Source organism: Cynoglossus semilaevis, chromosome 18 (genome assembly GCF_000523025.1).
Source record: "Cynoglossus semilaevis isolate Cse_v1.0 chromosome 18, Cse_v1.0, whole genome shotgun sequence".
Classification (NCBI taxonomy): domain Eukaryota; kingdom Metazoa; phylum Chordata; class Actinopteri; order Pleuronectiformes; family Cynoglossidae; genus Cynoglossus; species Cynoglossus semilaevis.
The window spans coordinates 9,594,175-9,607,195 of record NC_024324.1 but is presented as its reverse complement, the minus strand read 5'-3'; the positions used below and the strand labels follow the sequence as shown (position 1 = coordinate 9,607,195).

Here is a 13,021-nt window from a genome sequence, read left to right as displayed (position 1 = left end):
ACTAAGGTAAATGGCTTATAATAAGAGGGATATGTCCTTATTTAACGCGAGTAGTTGTCATGGCAACGGCGTGTTTACGTCGCCTGTGGAGTGGAGGTCGATTGAGTCGCACATTGTTTGTTTTTTTTTTTTTCTAATTAAGTCAGAAATGTCTTCCATGAATAGGAAAATCATTCACACTCTGGCGGAATCGATCTCCAAACAAGTGGATCATTGTGAGTAGGGACTTCTGTTTATGAAGACAACCTGCAGAATGTACAATGTATGTTTCTCTAATGTCACAGCACACTGTTTGTTGGTTACAACCACTCAGAGAAGCTGTGTACTTCAACATTTTTGATTTAGCTAACCCTTTAATAACTTATTTTTAATTTAGGCTTCTTCTTTTTTTAATCAATGTGTTTGTGTTCATTTCTATGCCCTTTGCAATACTTATAATCATCTATTCAGTTTATTTTGAATTTCTTTTCAGTATTGGAATGTCACGATTTATTTATTTGTGATCAATGTTGATCAATTCTGCTGTTTTTGCTGAATATTTCCCCAATGTTGTGCAGCTAGTTCTGAATTAAGATGTTCTACAATAGAAAGCATGTAAACACGTGTGCTCTGGATACTTGGACTGTATGTTGTCTGGTAATTGTGAAGGTGCAGTATATCCTATGACTTCTCAGTGAGACAGAACAAATGCCATCTGTTTTTCTACAGTCAGTAAAACTGAGGTGGAGTGTCTGATCCGAGAGTTTAATCTTCTCCTGGGTGAACCTGTGAGCACCGGGAGAACAGTCTCAGGCCTGGACAAAGAACGCTTCAGGAGCATCCTCCACAATAACTTTGGGCTTACAGATGACATGATCATGGACCTGGGTAAGTGCAGACTTCTTTTTTGACATTTGGCTTTTGAATTTAATTTTAACAATGTCAACAAAGAAATCAAACTCAACAAAAAAATTGTTTAAAAACCTTAATTATTTTTGTTGTTCAAAAGAGTTCAAATTTGTATCTCAGCCATGTGCCATGAAACTTAAGGCAGACATTCAGAAAGCCATGATGGAATATTTGACTGTAAAATGTATTATTCTTTACAAATGTATAAAACATTTCCCTGTGGCTAAATTTAAAGTATATTTTCATTTTATTTTCCCTTAAGTTCACCAATGGTCGTTAAAGGAATCACTGTTAAAATATTTCACACGTTCAAGTACCTTTGAGTTCAGTATATATTACATATTATCTGTCCCGCAGTTTTCAGGACATTTGATAAAGACAACGACAGCTTTGTCAGTGTCAAGGAATGGATTGAAGGTTTGTCCATTTTCCTCCGAGGGACTTTGGAGGAAAAAATAAAATGTAAGTCAACGTTTACAATCTTAAATCTGAACGACAAGTTACTGTCTCAACAATGACTGCTCTCTGCCTGTGTGACACAGACTGTTTTCAGGTGTACGACTTGAACGGTGACCACTACATCTCCAGGGAGGAAATGTTTCACATGCTGAAGAACAGTCTGATCAGGCAGCCCACTGAGGAGGACCCAGACGAGGGGATTAAAGATCTGGTTGAAATCACACTGAAGAGAATGGTGAGGGGATACTAACAGCTCCGATCTACTGTACACAACTTCAACAGACATTTGAAAAATTTAACTTCACATGAGCAGGAAGAGAAAAAAATGCAACTGTAGATTTTTACAACAGCCATTTATTCGGTAAATAAAAAAATAGTACTATTATTACTACTATTTTTTGTACAAACATCTTTCTCCTTCCCTTCCTCAGGACCACGACCACGATGGCAGGTTGTCTTTTGCTGACTTTGAAAAGGCAGTGAAGGATGAGAATTTGTTACTTGAAGCTTTTGGAACTTGCCTCCCAGATATAATGGTAAGAAATTAAGAACTTGTTTGGAATGCAGTGACATCCTGTTTTACTTAAAATACAAGAAGAAGGAGTATTTAATCCGCCATCCCCTTTGATTTCAGAGCGCCGATGCATTTGAGCTACGTGTATTTCAAGAACCTGCAGAACTGTAACAGAATCATTCTCATTTATTTTTACACAGTTTCACCTTAAAGTACAGTAAAAATTGTTAATTAAGTTGATGCACAAACAACAAATTGATTATATCCGACGACGTGGTTTCATCTTTTTCTCCACCGGCTTGACGTCAGGAACTGATCCAACCTAACAGAAATGAATCAGTGTTTATACTGACAGAAGAGACTTGATGACTCAGTGTTGCTCTAAATTGCCACAGGAAAATTTGATAACTGCTTACCCGTTTCATTGTGTTCCTAATAAGGCAGACAGTCGTGTTCATTGACTCATCCTCCATGTCAATTTTAGGTGGCTCCGGTAGCTTTGGCCCAATCAGAGTCTCATTTACTTCAGATAAATCAGTCAGGGTCTGACCTGCAGCCTCTTCCTTTCGATGTTTCCTCTTCTCCAGTTGTGTGGTCCTCGGGACAAATCTGACCATTGGGGTCTGATTCTGAGTCGGTCTTTGTTGTCGGTTTTTCTGTATGTTCTCTGATGATGTTTGACTGACACTGTTATATTCAGACTGCTGATTTGTGTTGCTTACTGCATTATGTAATGTCCCCATCTTATCTTCTCTGAGTTCAGTCCCTTGTTGTCCCATGTGATAATGTTGTTCCTGTGGAGGAAGTGGCAGCAAAGTAAAGTCTGAATAATAATTGAAATTAGAATTCCCTCCTGTGTTATTATCATTCCTTGGCATTTCATGACTTTGGGACAGAGTCATGTTTGATTGTCTGTCTGTGTTTGAGGTCGTTGGCTTCTCCTCTCCATCCTCCTTTGTTTTTCTTTCTCTTGCTTTTAAAGAAAAAGAAAAACAGAACTTTTTTTCATGTTTTGTATAAGCAAGTAAAACAAACCATTAATTCGAACGTTATTGTCTTTAGAAAGGAAATTAATTTGTTGCAACTGTACCTTTATTCTGGGCAGCCCTCATAATATATCTCCTTCGGTCCAGCAGTTTCAACCTTGTGTCTTCTACACTTTCATACTCTGGTACGTAGCACATATGAAGAACCCCACCGTAAAAACTTTTTTCATCCATATTGCGTTTAGCTGCTCTGAAAAATACATTTTAAAGCAATAAAATTAAACTAAAGATGGCAGCGTTAAATAAGAACAACAAACTGGACTGAACCTTTGAGAGCATGTGTGATCCAATCATAATATCTCTCTTTTTAGGTCAGACAATGTCTGTCAATGTGTTTGTTTTGTCTTTGATTATCAATAATATGTTGTAGACTTGGCCTCAGACTTGTTGCTGACTGTTTTGAGATTTTTGGGGCAGATTTTAATAGTTACTCTAGTAGTTGCTCTTTATAAATAAGGTTAAACAAGATCCCGAACCTGGCACTGGTTAGTTTCTGGAACTTGATGAGGTAGACCTCAGTAAATTCTTCAGCAGGGTACTCATCCAGTGGTCTGTACTCCTCCACCACTCCATACAAGGCACAGAGCTGGACCAGTTCTGTCATCACTCCAATGGCTGGGACTCCTTGCACCATCACGTAACGAGACTCTAGATTAATAGTGTACACCTGAAGACGAACAATCACAAACGAGTTTAAAACCTACGAACACAGCAACACTTTTTTTTAATGTTCATTTTTCCCTGAATAGTTTCAATAGACGTTTTCCTTTTCAGCGTTGCACTTGTACCGTAGTGTATTTTGACGTTGACATACTGTATATCAGATATGCTAACCTTACCTTCACCGCTTTGTCTTTCCTCCCATCCCTATATTTTGGTCTCGATATACACACTTTCCTTTGTTCGTGGTGTTTATAAACTCCTGGGGCAGCCCAACAGCTCATTTTGTTATTACTAGGGAGCGCCATGTTTCTTCAAATTATTTCCGCTAAGGAGCTTTTCAGAATAAGAGCCCGTTCGTTTTGATGTTCTCGTGTTCTCATGTATCCTTGCTCTCTCTGTGTAATATTTTGAAAGGAGTGTGTCCATCGTCATCGACTACTCTGGTCTGTGTAAGCGATTTCAAACACATCGATTAGATAGCAATTACATGGCAGATGTGCAGTACCCAGACAATGTAAAGAGTCATGATTAATAACCAGGGCATTCAACCTGTTACGGTTGTTTTTAGTAACTGTAAGAACTGCTTTCTTCACCTTCCACCGAAGCTGGTGGCACACCTTTGTCTGCACGAGGTGAGTTTTTCGTTATTTTTGCTAGCTTTTAAGTTCCTTAGCCGAGTGTCAGTCAATATTTACTTCATGTAAAGTATGTCTCAACTGACATACGTGAACGATGCTGATAGACACTTGTTGTTGCACAAAAAAGCAAAAGTTAATAACGATGTGTTACACATTATGACCTCAGTTTATTTAAAGGTGGTTTTAATATTGCTTACATTTATAACAGCATTATGAACACACAATCCTAAAGTTGTGGAATGCTTTTTGTATATCAGAACCAAGCGTTGGAGTTGTCCTTGGGCCATGGGTCTCCACTGTACCTGAGCTGGACTCTAAAAAGAAGTTCTTCTCGCTGCGACGGCCAAGAGGTGGAGCTGAGTCGGCATCTGGGAGGAAAACTGGGTTTAAAAGATGGAGAACAGGTATGCTTTTAGAGTGAGGATTTAGTTACTGTATGTCAGCATAATTTTAAATATTTAAAAATGTTAAAATAATAATTTATTGGGTTTAAAAGGTGTAGAACAGGTATGCTTCTAGAGTGAGGATTTAATTACTGTATGTCAGCTTAATTTAAAATATTTATAAGTTTAAAGTAACAATTTGTTGGCAAGGACTAGTGCAGGGGTGGGCAAACTTTTTGACTCGCGGGCTACAATGGTTTCTAAAATTTGTCAGGGGGGCCGGGCCAGAATAGGAGAATGGTGTGTTTGTGTGGACTAATATAAATGAAATGTAAAAACAGGAAGCGAAACACCAATGTGAAGAGTTTATTGTAAATTTTTTCCCCCAAATTTATTAATTTAATAACGCAGTGATAAACTAACATTCAGTTTCAGTGTGAACAGTGTTGTTGGTCTCCTTTTTTTGCAAGTCTGGTGTTATATTTGTTGTGGCAATTCTCAGGATAGATCCGAGGTGTTGGTCAGTTAACTTGGATCTGTGACAGGTTTTGTTGATGTTCATGAGTTCAAGTTTACTCCAAGGTAGCTTCATTCTCTCAATGACAGCAGACACTTGATTATACAAGTCCCCTTTTTCCTCTCATGGACTACATGGTCAAAAATTCCTCTGTGATCTCAAAACTGTCGCTAATACCTCTGATAAAAATTAGGAGCTGAGCAGTGTCTTTTATGTCATCACTTTCATCCAGTGCTAGAGAATAAAACTTAGAGAACTCTGCCTTTTTGTTTAATTTGCTGGCTATATCTTCCTCAATCAATTCCACACGGTGAGTCAGAGTTCTGCGTGATAAACTGATTTTTTTTCAAATTTGCCTTTGCTCTAAGGACACAAGAGACCTGCTGTCTCAACCATGGATTCTTCAGAAAAAGTCTTACTGGACTTTACTAATTTGAATGCCAGCAAAAAACGTGCCTTACTTGCCTCTTGAATCACAGTTTGTCCGTGAAAAAGGTTTTGCTGGGTCTGCAAATCAGCAGTACTGTTGGGAGGACAGAAGACTTCAAAGTGGAGGTGGGACTACATCAAGGATCGGCCCTGAGCCCCTTCTTGTTTGCTGTGGTGATGGACAGATTGACAGATGAGGTCAGACAGGAGTCCCCATGGACTATGTTGTTTGCAGATGACATTGTGATCTGTAGTGAGAGTAGGCAGCAGCTAGAAGAGAACCTAGGGAGGTGGAGGTTTGCAGTAGAAAGAAGAGGAATGAAGGTCAGTCGTAGCAAGACAAAGTACATGTGTACATGTGTGAAATAGTGAGGCTACAAGGAGCAGAGGTGGTGAAGGTGCAGGAGTTTAGGTAGTGAGGATCAACTGTTCAGAGCAGCGGAGACTGTGGAAGAGAGGTGAAGAATAGAGAACAGGCAGGATGGAACAGCTGGAGAAAAGTGTCAGGAGTGATCTGTGACAGAAGAGTGTCAGCTAAGGTGAAGGGAAAGGTTTACAGGACGGTGGTGAGACCAGCCATGATGTATGGTTTAGAGACGGTAGCAATAGGCAGAAGACAGGAGGTGGAGCTGGAGGTGGAGCTGGAGGTGACAGAGTTAAAGATGCTAAGATTCTCTTTAGGAGTGACAAGAATGGACAGGATCAGGAATGAGATCATCAGAGGGACAACACAGACAGGAAGGTTTGGAGAAAAAGCTAGAGAAGCCAGATTGAGATGGTTTGGACATGTGCAGAGGAGGGACAGTGGATACATTGATAGAAGAATGTTAGAGATGGAGCTACCAGGTAGGAGAAAGAGAGGAAGGCCAAAGAGGAGATATATGGATGCAGTGAGGGAGGACATGCAGATAGTTGGAGTCAGAGTAGAAAATGCAGAGAACAGGGAGAGATGGAAATCAATGATTTGCTGTGGCAACCCCTGAAAAAAAAGGGACAAAGCCGAAAGAAAAAGAAGAAGGATCTCAAAACTGTCACTAATCCCTCTGATAAAAATTAGGAGCTGAACAGTGTCTTTTATGTCATCACTTTCATCCAGTACTAGAGAATAAAACTTAAAGAATTCTGCCTTTTTGTTTAATTTGCTGGCTATATCTTCGTCAATCAATTCCACACGGCGAGTCACAGTTCTGCGTGATAAACTGATTTTTTCAAATTTGCTTTAGCTCTCAGGACACAAGAGACCTGCTGTCTCAACCATGCATTCTTTTAAAAATTCACCATCAGAGAAAGTCTTACTGGCCTTTGCTAATTTGAATGCCAGCAATAAACTTGCCTTAGTACTTGCCTCTTGAATCACAGTTACTAGCGTAGTTTGCATGTTTTGTGGCAAAATGACAGCTGATATTATATTATTTAAATACTGCAATAGTTTCTTGGCATATCAGACATACAGCTGTTGATCGGACAGTGAAAAAATATTTCGTTCTCCACTCTTTATTAAAGACTCGGCACTCACTGTCTACTTTTCTTTTCTTCGTTCCGCTCATTTTAATGAAGTAATGCATCACCGTAATGCATCACACTCAATGGTCAATATCTTTGGCGCCCTCTGCGGGGGAAAGATGGGATATACAGCTAGGTAAAATGATTAAGGTGTTTTATAATAAAATTTAATGTAATAATATAACGTGGACGAGTTCGGCGGGCGGGATTAAAAAGCCCAATAGGCCGTATATTTTCCGCGGGCCGTAGTTTGCCCGTGCCTGGACCAGTGACTGACAGGCTGTGGTATTTTCTTTCTTTCTTTTTTCTACAGTGCTTTCTTAGAACATGCCACCAGATGTCGTCCTTGCATCAAGTGTTTGTGGAGCCTCTGTCTTTTGATGACTGGGAAATCCTGGTACTGACCTAATGTCTGGCCTAATGTTTTTATACTGCAGCCTTTTTATTATTACATACAGGTATCAACAGACTTAGCATTGTCTATGTTTTTTTAACATCCAGGAGCTTCACAGTCTTTCACTGGAGCAGCAGCTGTTAAATCAGATAAGAGTTGTGTTCCAGGATGCCATCTGTCCTGTATGGGTGGATGACCACACAGTCATCTACATACAAATAGGTCAGAGTTTTTTGCTAAATAATACTTTATATAGTTTGTAAATGAATAATATTATTGAAATCCCAAAATGTTTTTCAACCAGAGTTTTGATTAATGTTATAATCTGTACAGCATCCCTTTCACCCCCTGTGCCCTACGGTCATCTGGAGCAGTTTACAGAACTTGTTGTTTCTCCAAAAAGCCGTGCTGGAGTTGACAACATCGGCGGTTTAGCAGCAAGAGGTAGTGAGACACAAGATTTTCCAAGACAGACGAGAACTGACCTTTCTTCAGGGAAGACATTAGGAAATGCTGCTCATGTTCCTCAGAAGCTGCAGAGGGGGGGCATATCTGACCTGAGCAGCTTCCTTCACTACATCATAAAAGGTGGTCATGACTCAGTTAAAGAGCTCCCACCAGTGCCTAATATTCCTGACCTCCTCGGTGACTCTGTCTACAGAGTATGTGGAACACCTCCTCACTCTCTGTGCACCATGAGCCACACTGTGACTGATGTAGTTCATGTGTTTCCCTGGAGACATGAGCTGAATTCTGAGGTAGCTGGAGGTCCACCTCCTGTCACCTATGGTCTGCTCTCCAAAGTTCCTTCCCCTAAACAAACCAGAGACAAGGCCAAGCAGGTCGCAGAGAAAAAGAAGAACACAGAGGTGGCTCAAAGTGAAAACTCTGTAAATGGAGGAGAAACTACGAAAGAAGCCGAGGTCATGGTCGTCAAGGTGGTGTGTCATTGGAACGACAGATTTACAGGAAAACAAAGACCTCACAGCAAAGTGGAGATCTGTGATGGGAAAGTTTGGGTAAGTTTGCCTTCAAGCAATGTAATAATGAAGAATTTATATTTCATAATATTTTGCTGCAAAATTGTATGCTTTTAATGACTAATTTTAGATCATTTATTTTTCTTTTAAGATCCCACAGCCCCTCACTGCCAGGCTGAATATTATCCCACATTCCATGGTTAGAATTAAGCCAGTAACATCAGATATCAAAGTGGCGACAACGATCTGTCTACAACCGTTAACACCACAGGTCAGTGAGAACCCAGCAGTGTCTTATTTATTATGTTATTATTATGTTGGGTGTAAGTGTACCACTGCTGTAATGCTTGAATGATAACAAGCCTACAGTCCAGGCGGTGGCAGTAACTCATACAGTGGTTCATACAGATAAGAATATACATGTTATCAGGTTTTCAATAGTATTTCATAGAATTACTTAACATCTGGGTTGCATTGAGTCATTCAGAATGTTTTAAATTAAAATGTAGGAAATTAGTTGTAATACCCAGCCTTACGTCTAATTGAAAAACAAAAACAGAGGAAACGAAACGTATGTACAACATCAACGTCTGATATAAGTTTAATACAGGTGACATTTTGTGCGTAAGCACACATCAGATATCCTCTGTTCAGATTATATTCTCTACTCCCTCCCATTCTCACTTCAGTCGGAGGAAGACGATGAAGAGATCCAGACAGCCTTCCTCGGTTGGTTGCACACTCAGAGCCATGAACCTTTGTCCTGTCTGACTCCACGCTCTGGAAATCTCCTCCTCCATGGAACCGATGGTGAGTCACCTCAACAGTCCTTCTGAAGGACAGGCTCTGTAGGCCAGAAACAGTTCTGGAATTTGTAGGAAGGTTTAAAAAAATAAAAAATAAAACAAAGTCTTTATGAATTATTGATGTTTGAATGACATCACTATATCATTACCTTCTCTCTTTCCTGTCTGTAGCAAAGTTGGAGTTCACTTTAACCGTGCTGAAACCAAAACCAGAGAATGATCCTCCAGACCAGCTTTTCTTACTGGCACACTCTCTGATACGGAAGGAAGACGTACAGGTAGGAATCAGCATTTGTTGTATTTCAGTACTTATTTATGTAGTAGTTGTAGTAGTAATCAATGTAGGTACAATGACAGGGAAAAGTAGAGAAATAGCTGATGTGATGGAGAGAAGAAGAGTAGATATTTTGTGTGTGCAGGAGACCAGGTGGAAGGGCAGTGAGGCTAGAAACATTGGAGGAGGCTACAAACTGTTTTATCATGGTTCAGATGGGAAGAGAAATGGAGTAGGGTTGATCCTAAAGGAAGAACATGTAAGAAATGTGGTGGAGGAGAAACGAGAGTCAGACAGGTTGATGTGTGTGAAGGTAGAAATAGAGGGAGTGATGATAAATGTTGTTAGTGGTTATGCCCCACAGGTAGGCTGTGAGTTGGAAGAAAATGAGAAGTTCTGGAAGGAGCTAAATTGGATGATAGAGAGTATCCCCAGGAGAGAGAGAGTGGTGATTGGAGCAGACCTAAATGGTCATGTAGGGGAAGGGAACAAAGGAGATGAGGAAGTGATAGGTAGGTTTGGTGTTAGGGAGAGAAACTTAGAAGGACAGGCAGTGGTAGATTTTGCAAAGAGAATGGAAGTGGCTGTGGTAAACAGTGATGGAGCTACCAGGTAGGAGAAAGAGAGGAAGGCCAAAGAGGAGATATATGGATGCAGTGAGGGAGGACATGCAGATAGCTGGAGTCAGAGAAGAAGATGCAGAGAACAGGGAGAGATGGAAATCAATGATTTGCTGTGGCAACCCCGGAAAAAAAAGGACAAAGCTGAAAGAAAAAGAAGAAGTTGTAGTAGTAATCACATAAACCAGTACAAACAAAATATAATGACTGAGGTAGAGAGGAAAAACAAACTGAATATACATGTCTGTCCTGTCATTGGACTACACCACTGTTGTCACTGTTAGGTCCACAGACTGTCTGTCCCTGTGTCATCTGTGGAAGTTGCAGAGACGTCCAAACCAGAGTTTCCGTCCCTCAGTATTCTTGGGTGAGTCTCTTCTAATTTTTTTACACAATTTTTTTCTGCTTCACTTTTAAATCCTGATTTTTTTTCTCCATGTCTGACCTTCTCCAGAGGGATTGACGACCTCAGCACGACTGGGTTTGAGTTCATCTCCCACAGCCTTCTTGGTAGTCTTCTCTCACAACAGCTTGGTACCAAAGGGCAGGGTCTTGGAGGAGGAGCGTTACTCATCACTGGGGCTAAGGTATTTGGTTATTGAATTTTTGTTTGTATTTTTATTTTGTTCTACGTGCACTATAACTTTAGTCACTTTATTCCTTGCTGTAAATGGTCACTTTGATATTTTTATCTCACTTTGTAAATACTGTGTCTATCCTGCTACTGTAACAGTGTGGGATGAATGAAGTCTTATCTTATCTTAATAAAACAAATCTATTTTAGGTATTCAGTATTATATTCCAAGTAATTCCACATGGAGCTGCAGCAGATGGATGACTAGCCGTGGTTTGCCGACCCCTGTTCTCTATTGTCATGTTTGTTTTTCTTTCAGGGCAGTGGCAAAAGTGCTCTCTCCCAAGCCCTTTGCAGAAAAGCTGCAGAAGATTTGGATGCTCATGTGGACGTGATGGACTGCAGGACGCTTCAAGGTCAGCATTAATAAAGAAACATCCATACATGTCTAAAAAAAAACTAAAACAATTGTTGTTTTTTAGGAAAAAGAGCTGAGAGTGTGAGGCAGAGGCTGCAGGATGTTTTTGAACGGGCAGAATGGAGGCAGCCTTCAGTTGTTCTTCTCGACGACCTGGATCACTTGGCAGGGGCACCGACGTCTCCTGAACACGAGCACGGCCCTGAAGCTCTGCTACAGCAGCACGTGGCTCAAAGTAAAAACCTTACCTTCAAACTTTCCCTGTTCTTCCCCAGTTTGATGACGATTTCTGTCTTTTCTGACATTTTCACCTCGGTCACTCTGTCACTGCAGGTCTGAAGGATGTGGTGGATGAAGTCGCAGCTCACTCCAGCCTGGTGTGTTTGATCATCACCAGCCACAGTGAGCACTCTCTGCACCCGTCACTCACTGAAGTCCAGGGTTCCCACTTCATCCAGGGATATGTCAGAATCCAGCCACCAGATCAGGTCAGTGCATCAACATCACTCAGACACAGAGGAATGAGAGCAGCAGAGGTCAGGGCTAACAGGCTGAACACTGGTGTTCACAGGTACAGCGAGCAGAGATCCTGCAGCGTCTGACTCTCAGTAGGTCGGCTCTGTCCGAGGAGACGCTGGAGATTCTGGATCTGGAGACTGTCGCCAAAGAGACCGTGGGTTACACACCTCAGGATCTAGTTCTGCTGCTGAAGCGAGCTGTTCATGCTAACACACAGCAGAGAGGCCACACTGACCAAGGTAAAAAAAAAAAACAAGTCACGGATTTGTTTCAGTGTTTTGTGGTTGTTTTGACTGCTTTATTTACAGAATTATGATCTGGCTGAGTTTTCACTTCCACATCAGTCATCTTTGCTCCCTGTTTCTCAGGTGTGTCTCTAACATGGACAGACTTTGAAAAGGCTCTCAACGGATTCACTCCTCCCTCACTCTGGGGCGTGGACCTTCACACCCCCAGTGGACACGGGATGGAGAGGGTGGGAGGTCTGAGAGACGTACGACAGCAACTAATGGACACCGTGCTGCTTCCTGCCAAGGTAAGTTTTTTCAACACCATCACCATCAAATGTTTAATTGAATTGAATTAGCAAAACACCCAGAGTTCTGTTTGGTTTACATGTGATTTAATTCAAAATGATTGTGTTTAATGACAACATGTAGAATATTTTATTGATGGTTGAATCACTGACTCTTACATGATGCAGACATTCACCTCAGCCACCAAATTAAAAATACATGCTTCTGTCAGTAATACAGTGTAATTCTAGATATGTGATTTGTGCTTTCATGTGTTGCAGTATCCAATCCTGTTCTCCAAACTTCCCATCCGCCACCGCTCAGGAATATTACTGTACGGCGCTCCTGGTACAGGGAAGACACTGCTGGCCAGAGCTGTGTCCAAGGACAGTGGCATGAACTTCATCAGTATCAAGGTAGTTGGGAGTGTGTCTTAGAAATACTACAAAGACAGTTGTATGCAGTCGTGTGTGTCTTCACTGGTACTGATTATTGACCTCCCCTCAGGGACCGGAACTCCTCAGCAAGTACATTGGAGCCAGCGAGCAAGGAGTCCGTGATGTTTTCCAGAGGTCAGTGTTAACTATGAGAAAAACACCAACAACAAGCGTTCTTATTGAAGTCAATGTTTATGCAGTCACTTCCTGTCTGACTTCTGTTTCAGGGCACAGGCAGCGCAGCCGTGCATCCTGTTCTTTGATGAGTTCGACTCTTTGGCTCCCAGGAGGGGCCACGACAGCACGGGGGTGACGGACCGCGTGGTGAACCAGCTCCTCACCCAGCTGGACGGTGTTGAGGGACTGAAGGGTGAACTTTACACATCTTACAGTCCCCCCTCAATCAGAGGGAGATAGAGGGCAGAGAGGAGGGGAAGGGTAGAG

General features: G+C 41.3%; 2 protein-coding genes across 7 annotated transcripts in view; one reads left to right on the top strand and one right to left on the bottom strand.

The window, feature by feature from the left end:
- Nucleotides 1–6: 6 nt before the first annotated feature.
- Nucleotides 7–13,021, top strand: part of LOC103394332 (EF-hand calcium-binding domain-containing protein 1) — a 17,825-nt gene continuing 4,810 nt past the window's right edge. For 3 of the 5 annotated variants that reach the window (XM_025065164.1, XM_025065165.1, XM_025065163.1), the window contains exons 1-22: nucleotides 14–215; nucleotides 709–867; nucleotides 1,246–1,350; nucleotides 1,431–1,582; nucleotides 1,779–1,883; nucleotides 4,466–4,612; nucleotides 7,354–7,437; nucleotides 7,542–7,656; nucleotides 7,768–8,453; nucleotides 8,566–8,685; nucleotides 9,104–9,224; nucleotides 9,392–9,498; nucleotides 10,399–10,481; nucleotides 10,569–10,701; nucleotides 11,008–11,104; nucleotides 11,171–11,341; nucleotides 11,440–11,594; nucleotides 11,678–11,864; nucleotides 11,994–12,160; nucleotides 12,422–12,556; nucleotides 12,648–12,712; nucleotides 12,805–12,947. In XM_025065164.1, the coding sequence (XP_024920932.1) occupies nucleotides 32–215; nucleotides 709–867; nucleotides 1,246–1,350; nucleotides 1,431–1,582; nucleotides 1,779–1,883; nucleotides 4,466–4,612; nucleotides 7,354–7,437; nucleotides 7,542–7,656; nucleotides 7,768–8,453; nucleotides 8,566–8,685; nucleotides 9,104–9,224; nucleotides 9,392–9,498; nucleotides 10,399–10,481; nucleotides 10,569–10,701; nucleotides 11,008–11,104; nucleotides 11,171–11,341; nucleotides 11,440–11,594; nucleotides 11,678–11,864; nucleotides 11,994–12,160; nucleotides 12,422–12,556; nucleotides 12,648–12,712; nucleotides 12,805–12,947 (3,421 nt within the window). In that variant the 5' untranslated portion in view covers nucleotides 14–31. Of the gene's footprint in view, nucleotides 216–708; nucleotides 868–1,245; nucleotides 1,351–1,430; nucleotides 1,583–1,778; nucleotides 1,884–1,981; nucleotides 2,127–4,059; nucleotides 4,203–4,465; nucleotides 4,613–7,353; nucleotides 7,438–7,541; nucleotides 7,657–7,767; nucleotides 8,454–8,565; nucleotides 8,686–9,103; nucleotides 9,225–9,391; nucleotides 9,499–10,398; nucleotides 10,482–10,568; nucleotides 10,702–11,007; nucleotides 11,105–11,170; nucleotides 11,342–11,439; nucleotides 11,595–11,677; nucleotides 11,865–11,993; nucleotides 12,161–12,421; nucleotides 12,557–12,647; nucleotides 12,713–12,804; nucleotides 12,948–13,021 lie in introns of those variants that run through there. The other 2 variants (XM_008331580.3, XM_008331583.3) reach the window with 2 other exon arrangements.
- On the bottom strand, nucleotides 2,033–3,913 carry rbm48 (RNA binding motif protein 48). Of its 2 annotated transcripts, XM_008331586.3 has the most exons (5): nucleotides 3,747–3,913; nucleotides 3,384–3,574; nucleotides 2,952–3,097; nucleotides 2,278–2,834; nucleotides 2,033–2,183 (listed from the first exon to the last, which is right to left on the bottom strand). In XM_008331586.3, exons 1-5 carry the CDS (start codon nucleotides 3,873–3,875, stop codon nucleotides 2,121–2,123), a joined length of 1,086 nt encoding a protein of 361 aa, XP_008329808.1. In that variant the 5' UTR covers nucleotides 3,876–3,913; the 3' UTR covers nucleotides 2,033–2,120. The 2 variants fall into 2 exon arrangements, with proteins under 2 accessions (XP_008329808.1, XP_024920934.1); XM_025065166.1 differs by having other exon boundaries at nucleotides 2,033–2,834.

Bases quoted from the DNA above. Each gene is read 5' to 3' on its own strand.
- rbm48 (XM_025065166.1), bottom strand. From the start codon at position 3,875: ATGGCGCTCCCTAGTAATAACAAAATGAGCTGTTGGGCTGCCCCAGGA. The intron at 3,098-3,383 runs GTTCGGGATCTT...TGTATTTTTCAG, and splicing joins CAGAAACTAACCAGTGCCAG to AGCAGCTAAACGCAATATGG. The intron at 2,835-2,951 runs GTACAGTTGCAA...TTTCTTTAAAAG, and splicing joins GAGGGCTGCCCAGAATAAAG to CAAGAGAAAGAAAAACAAAG.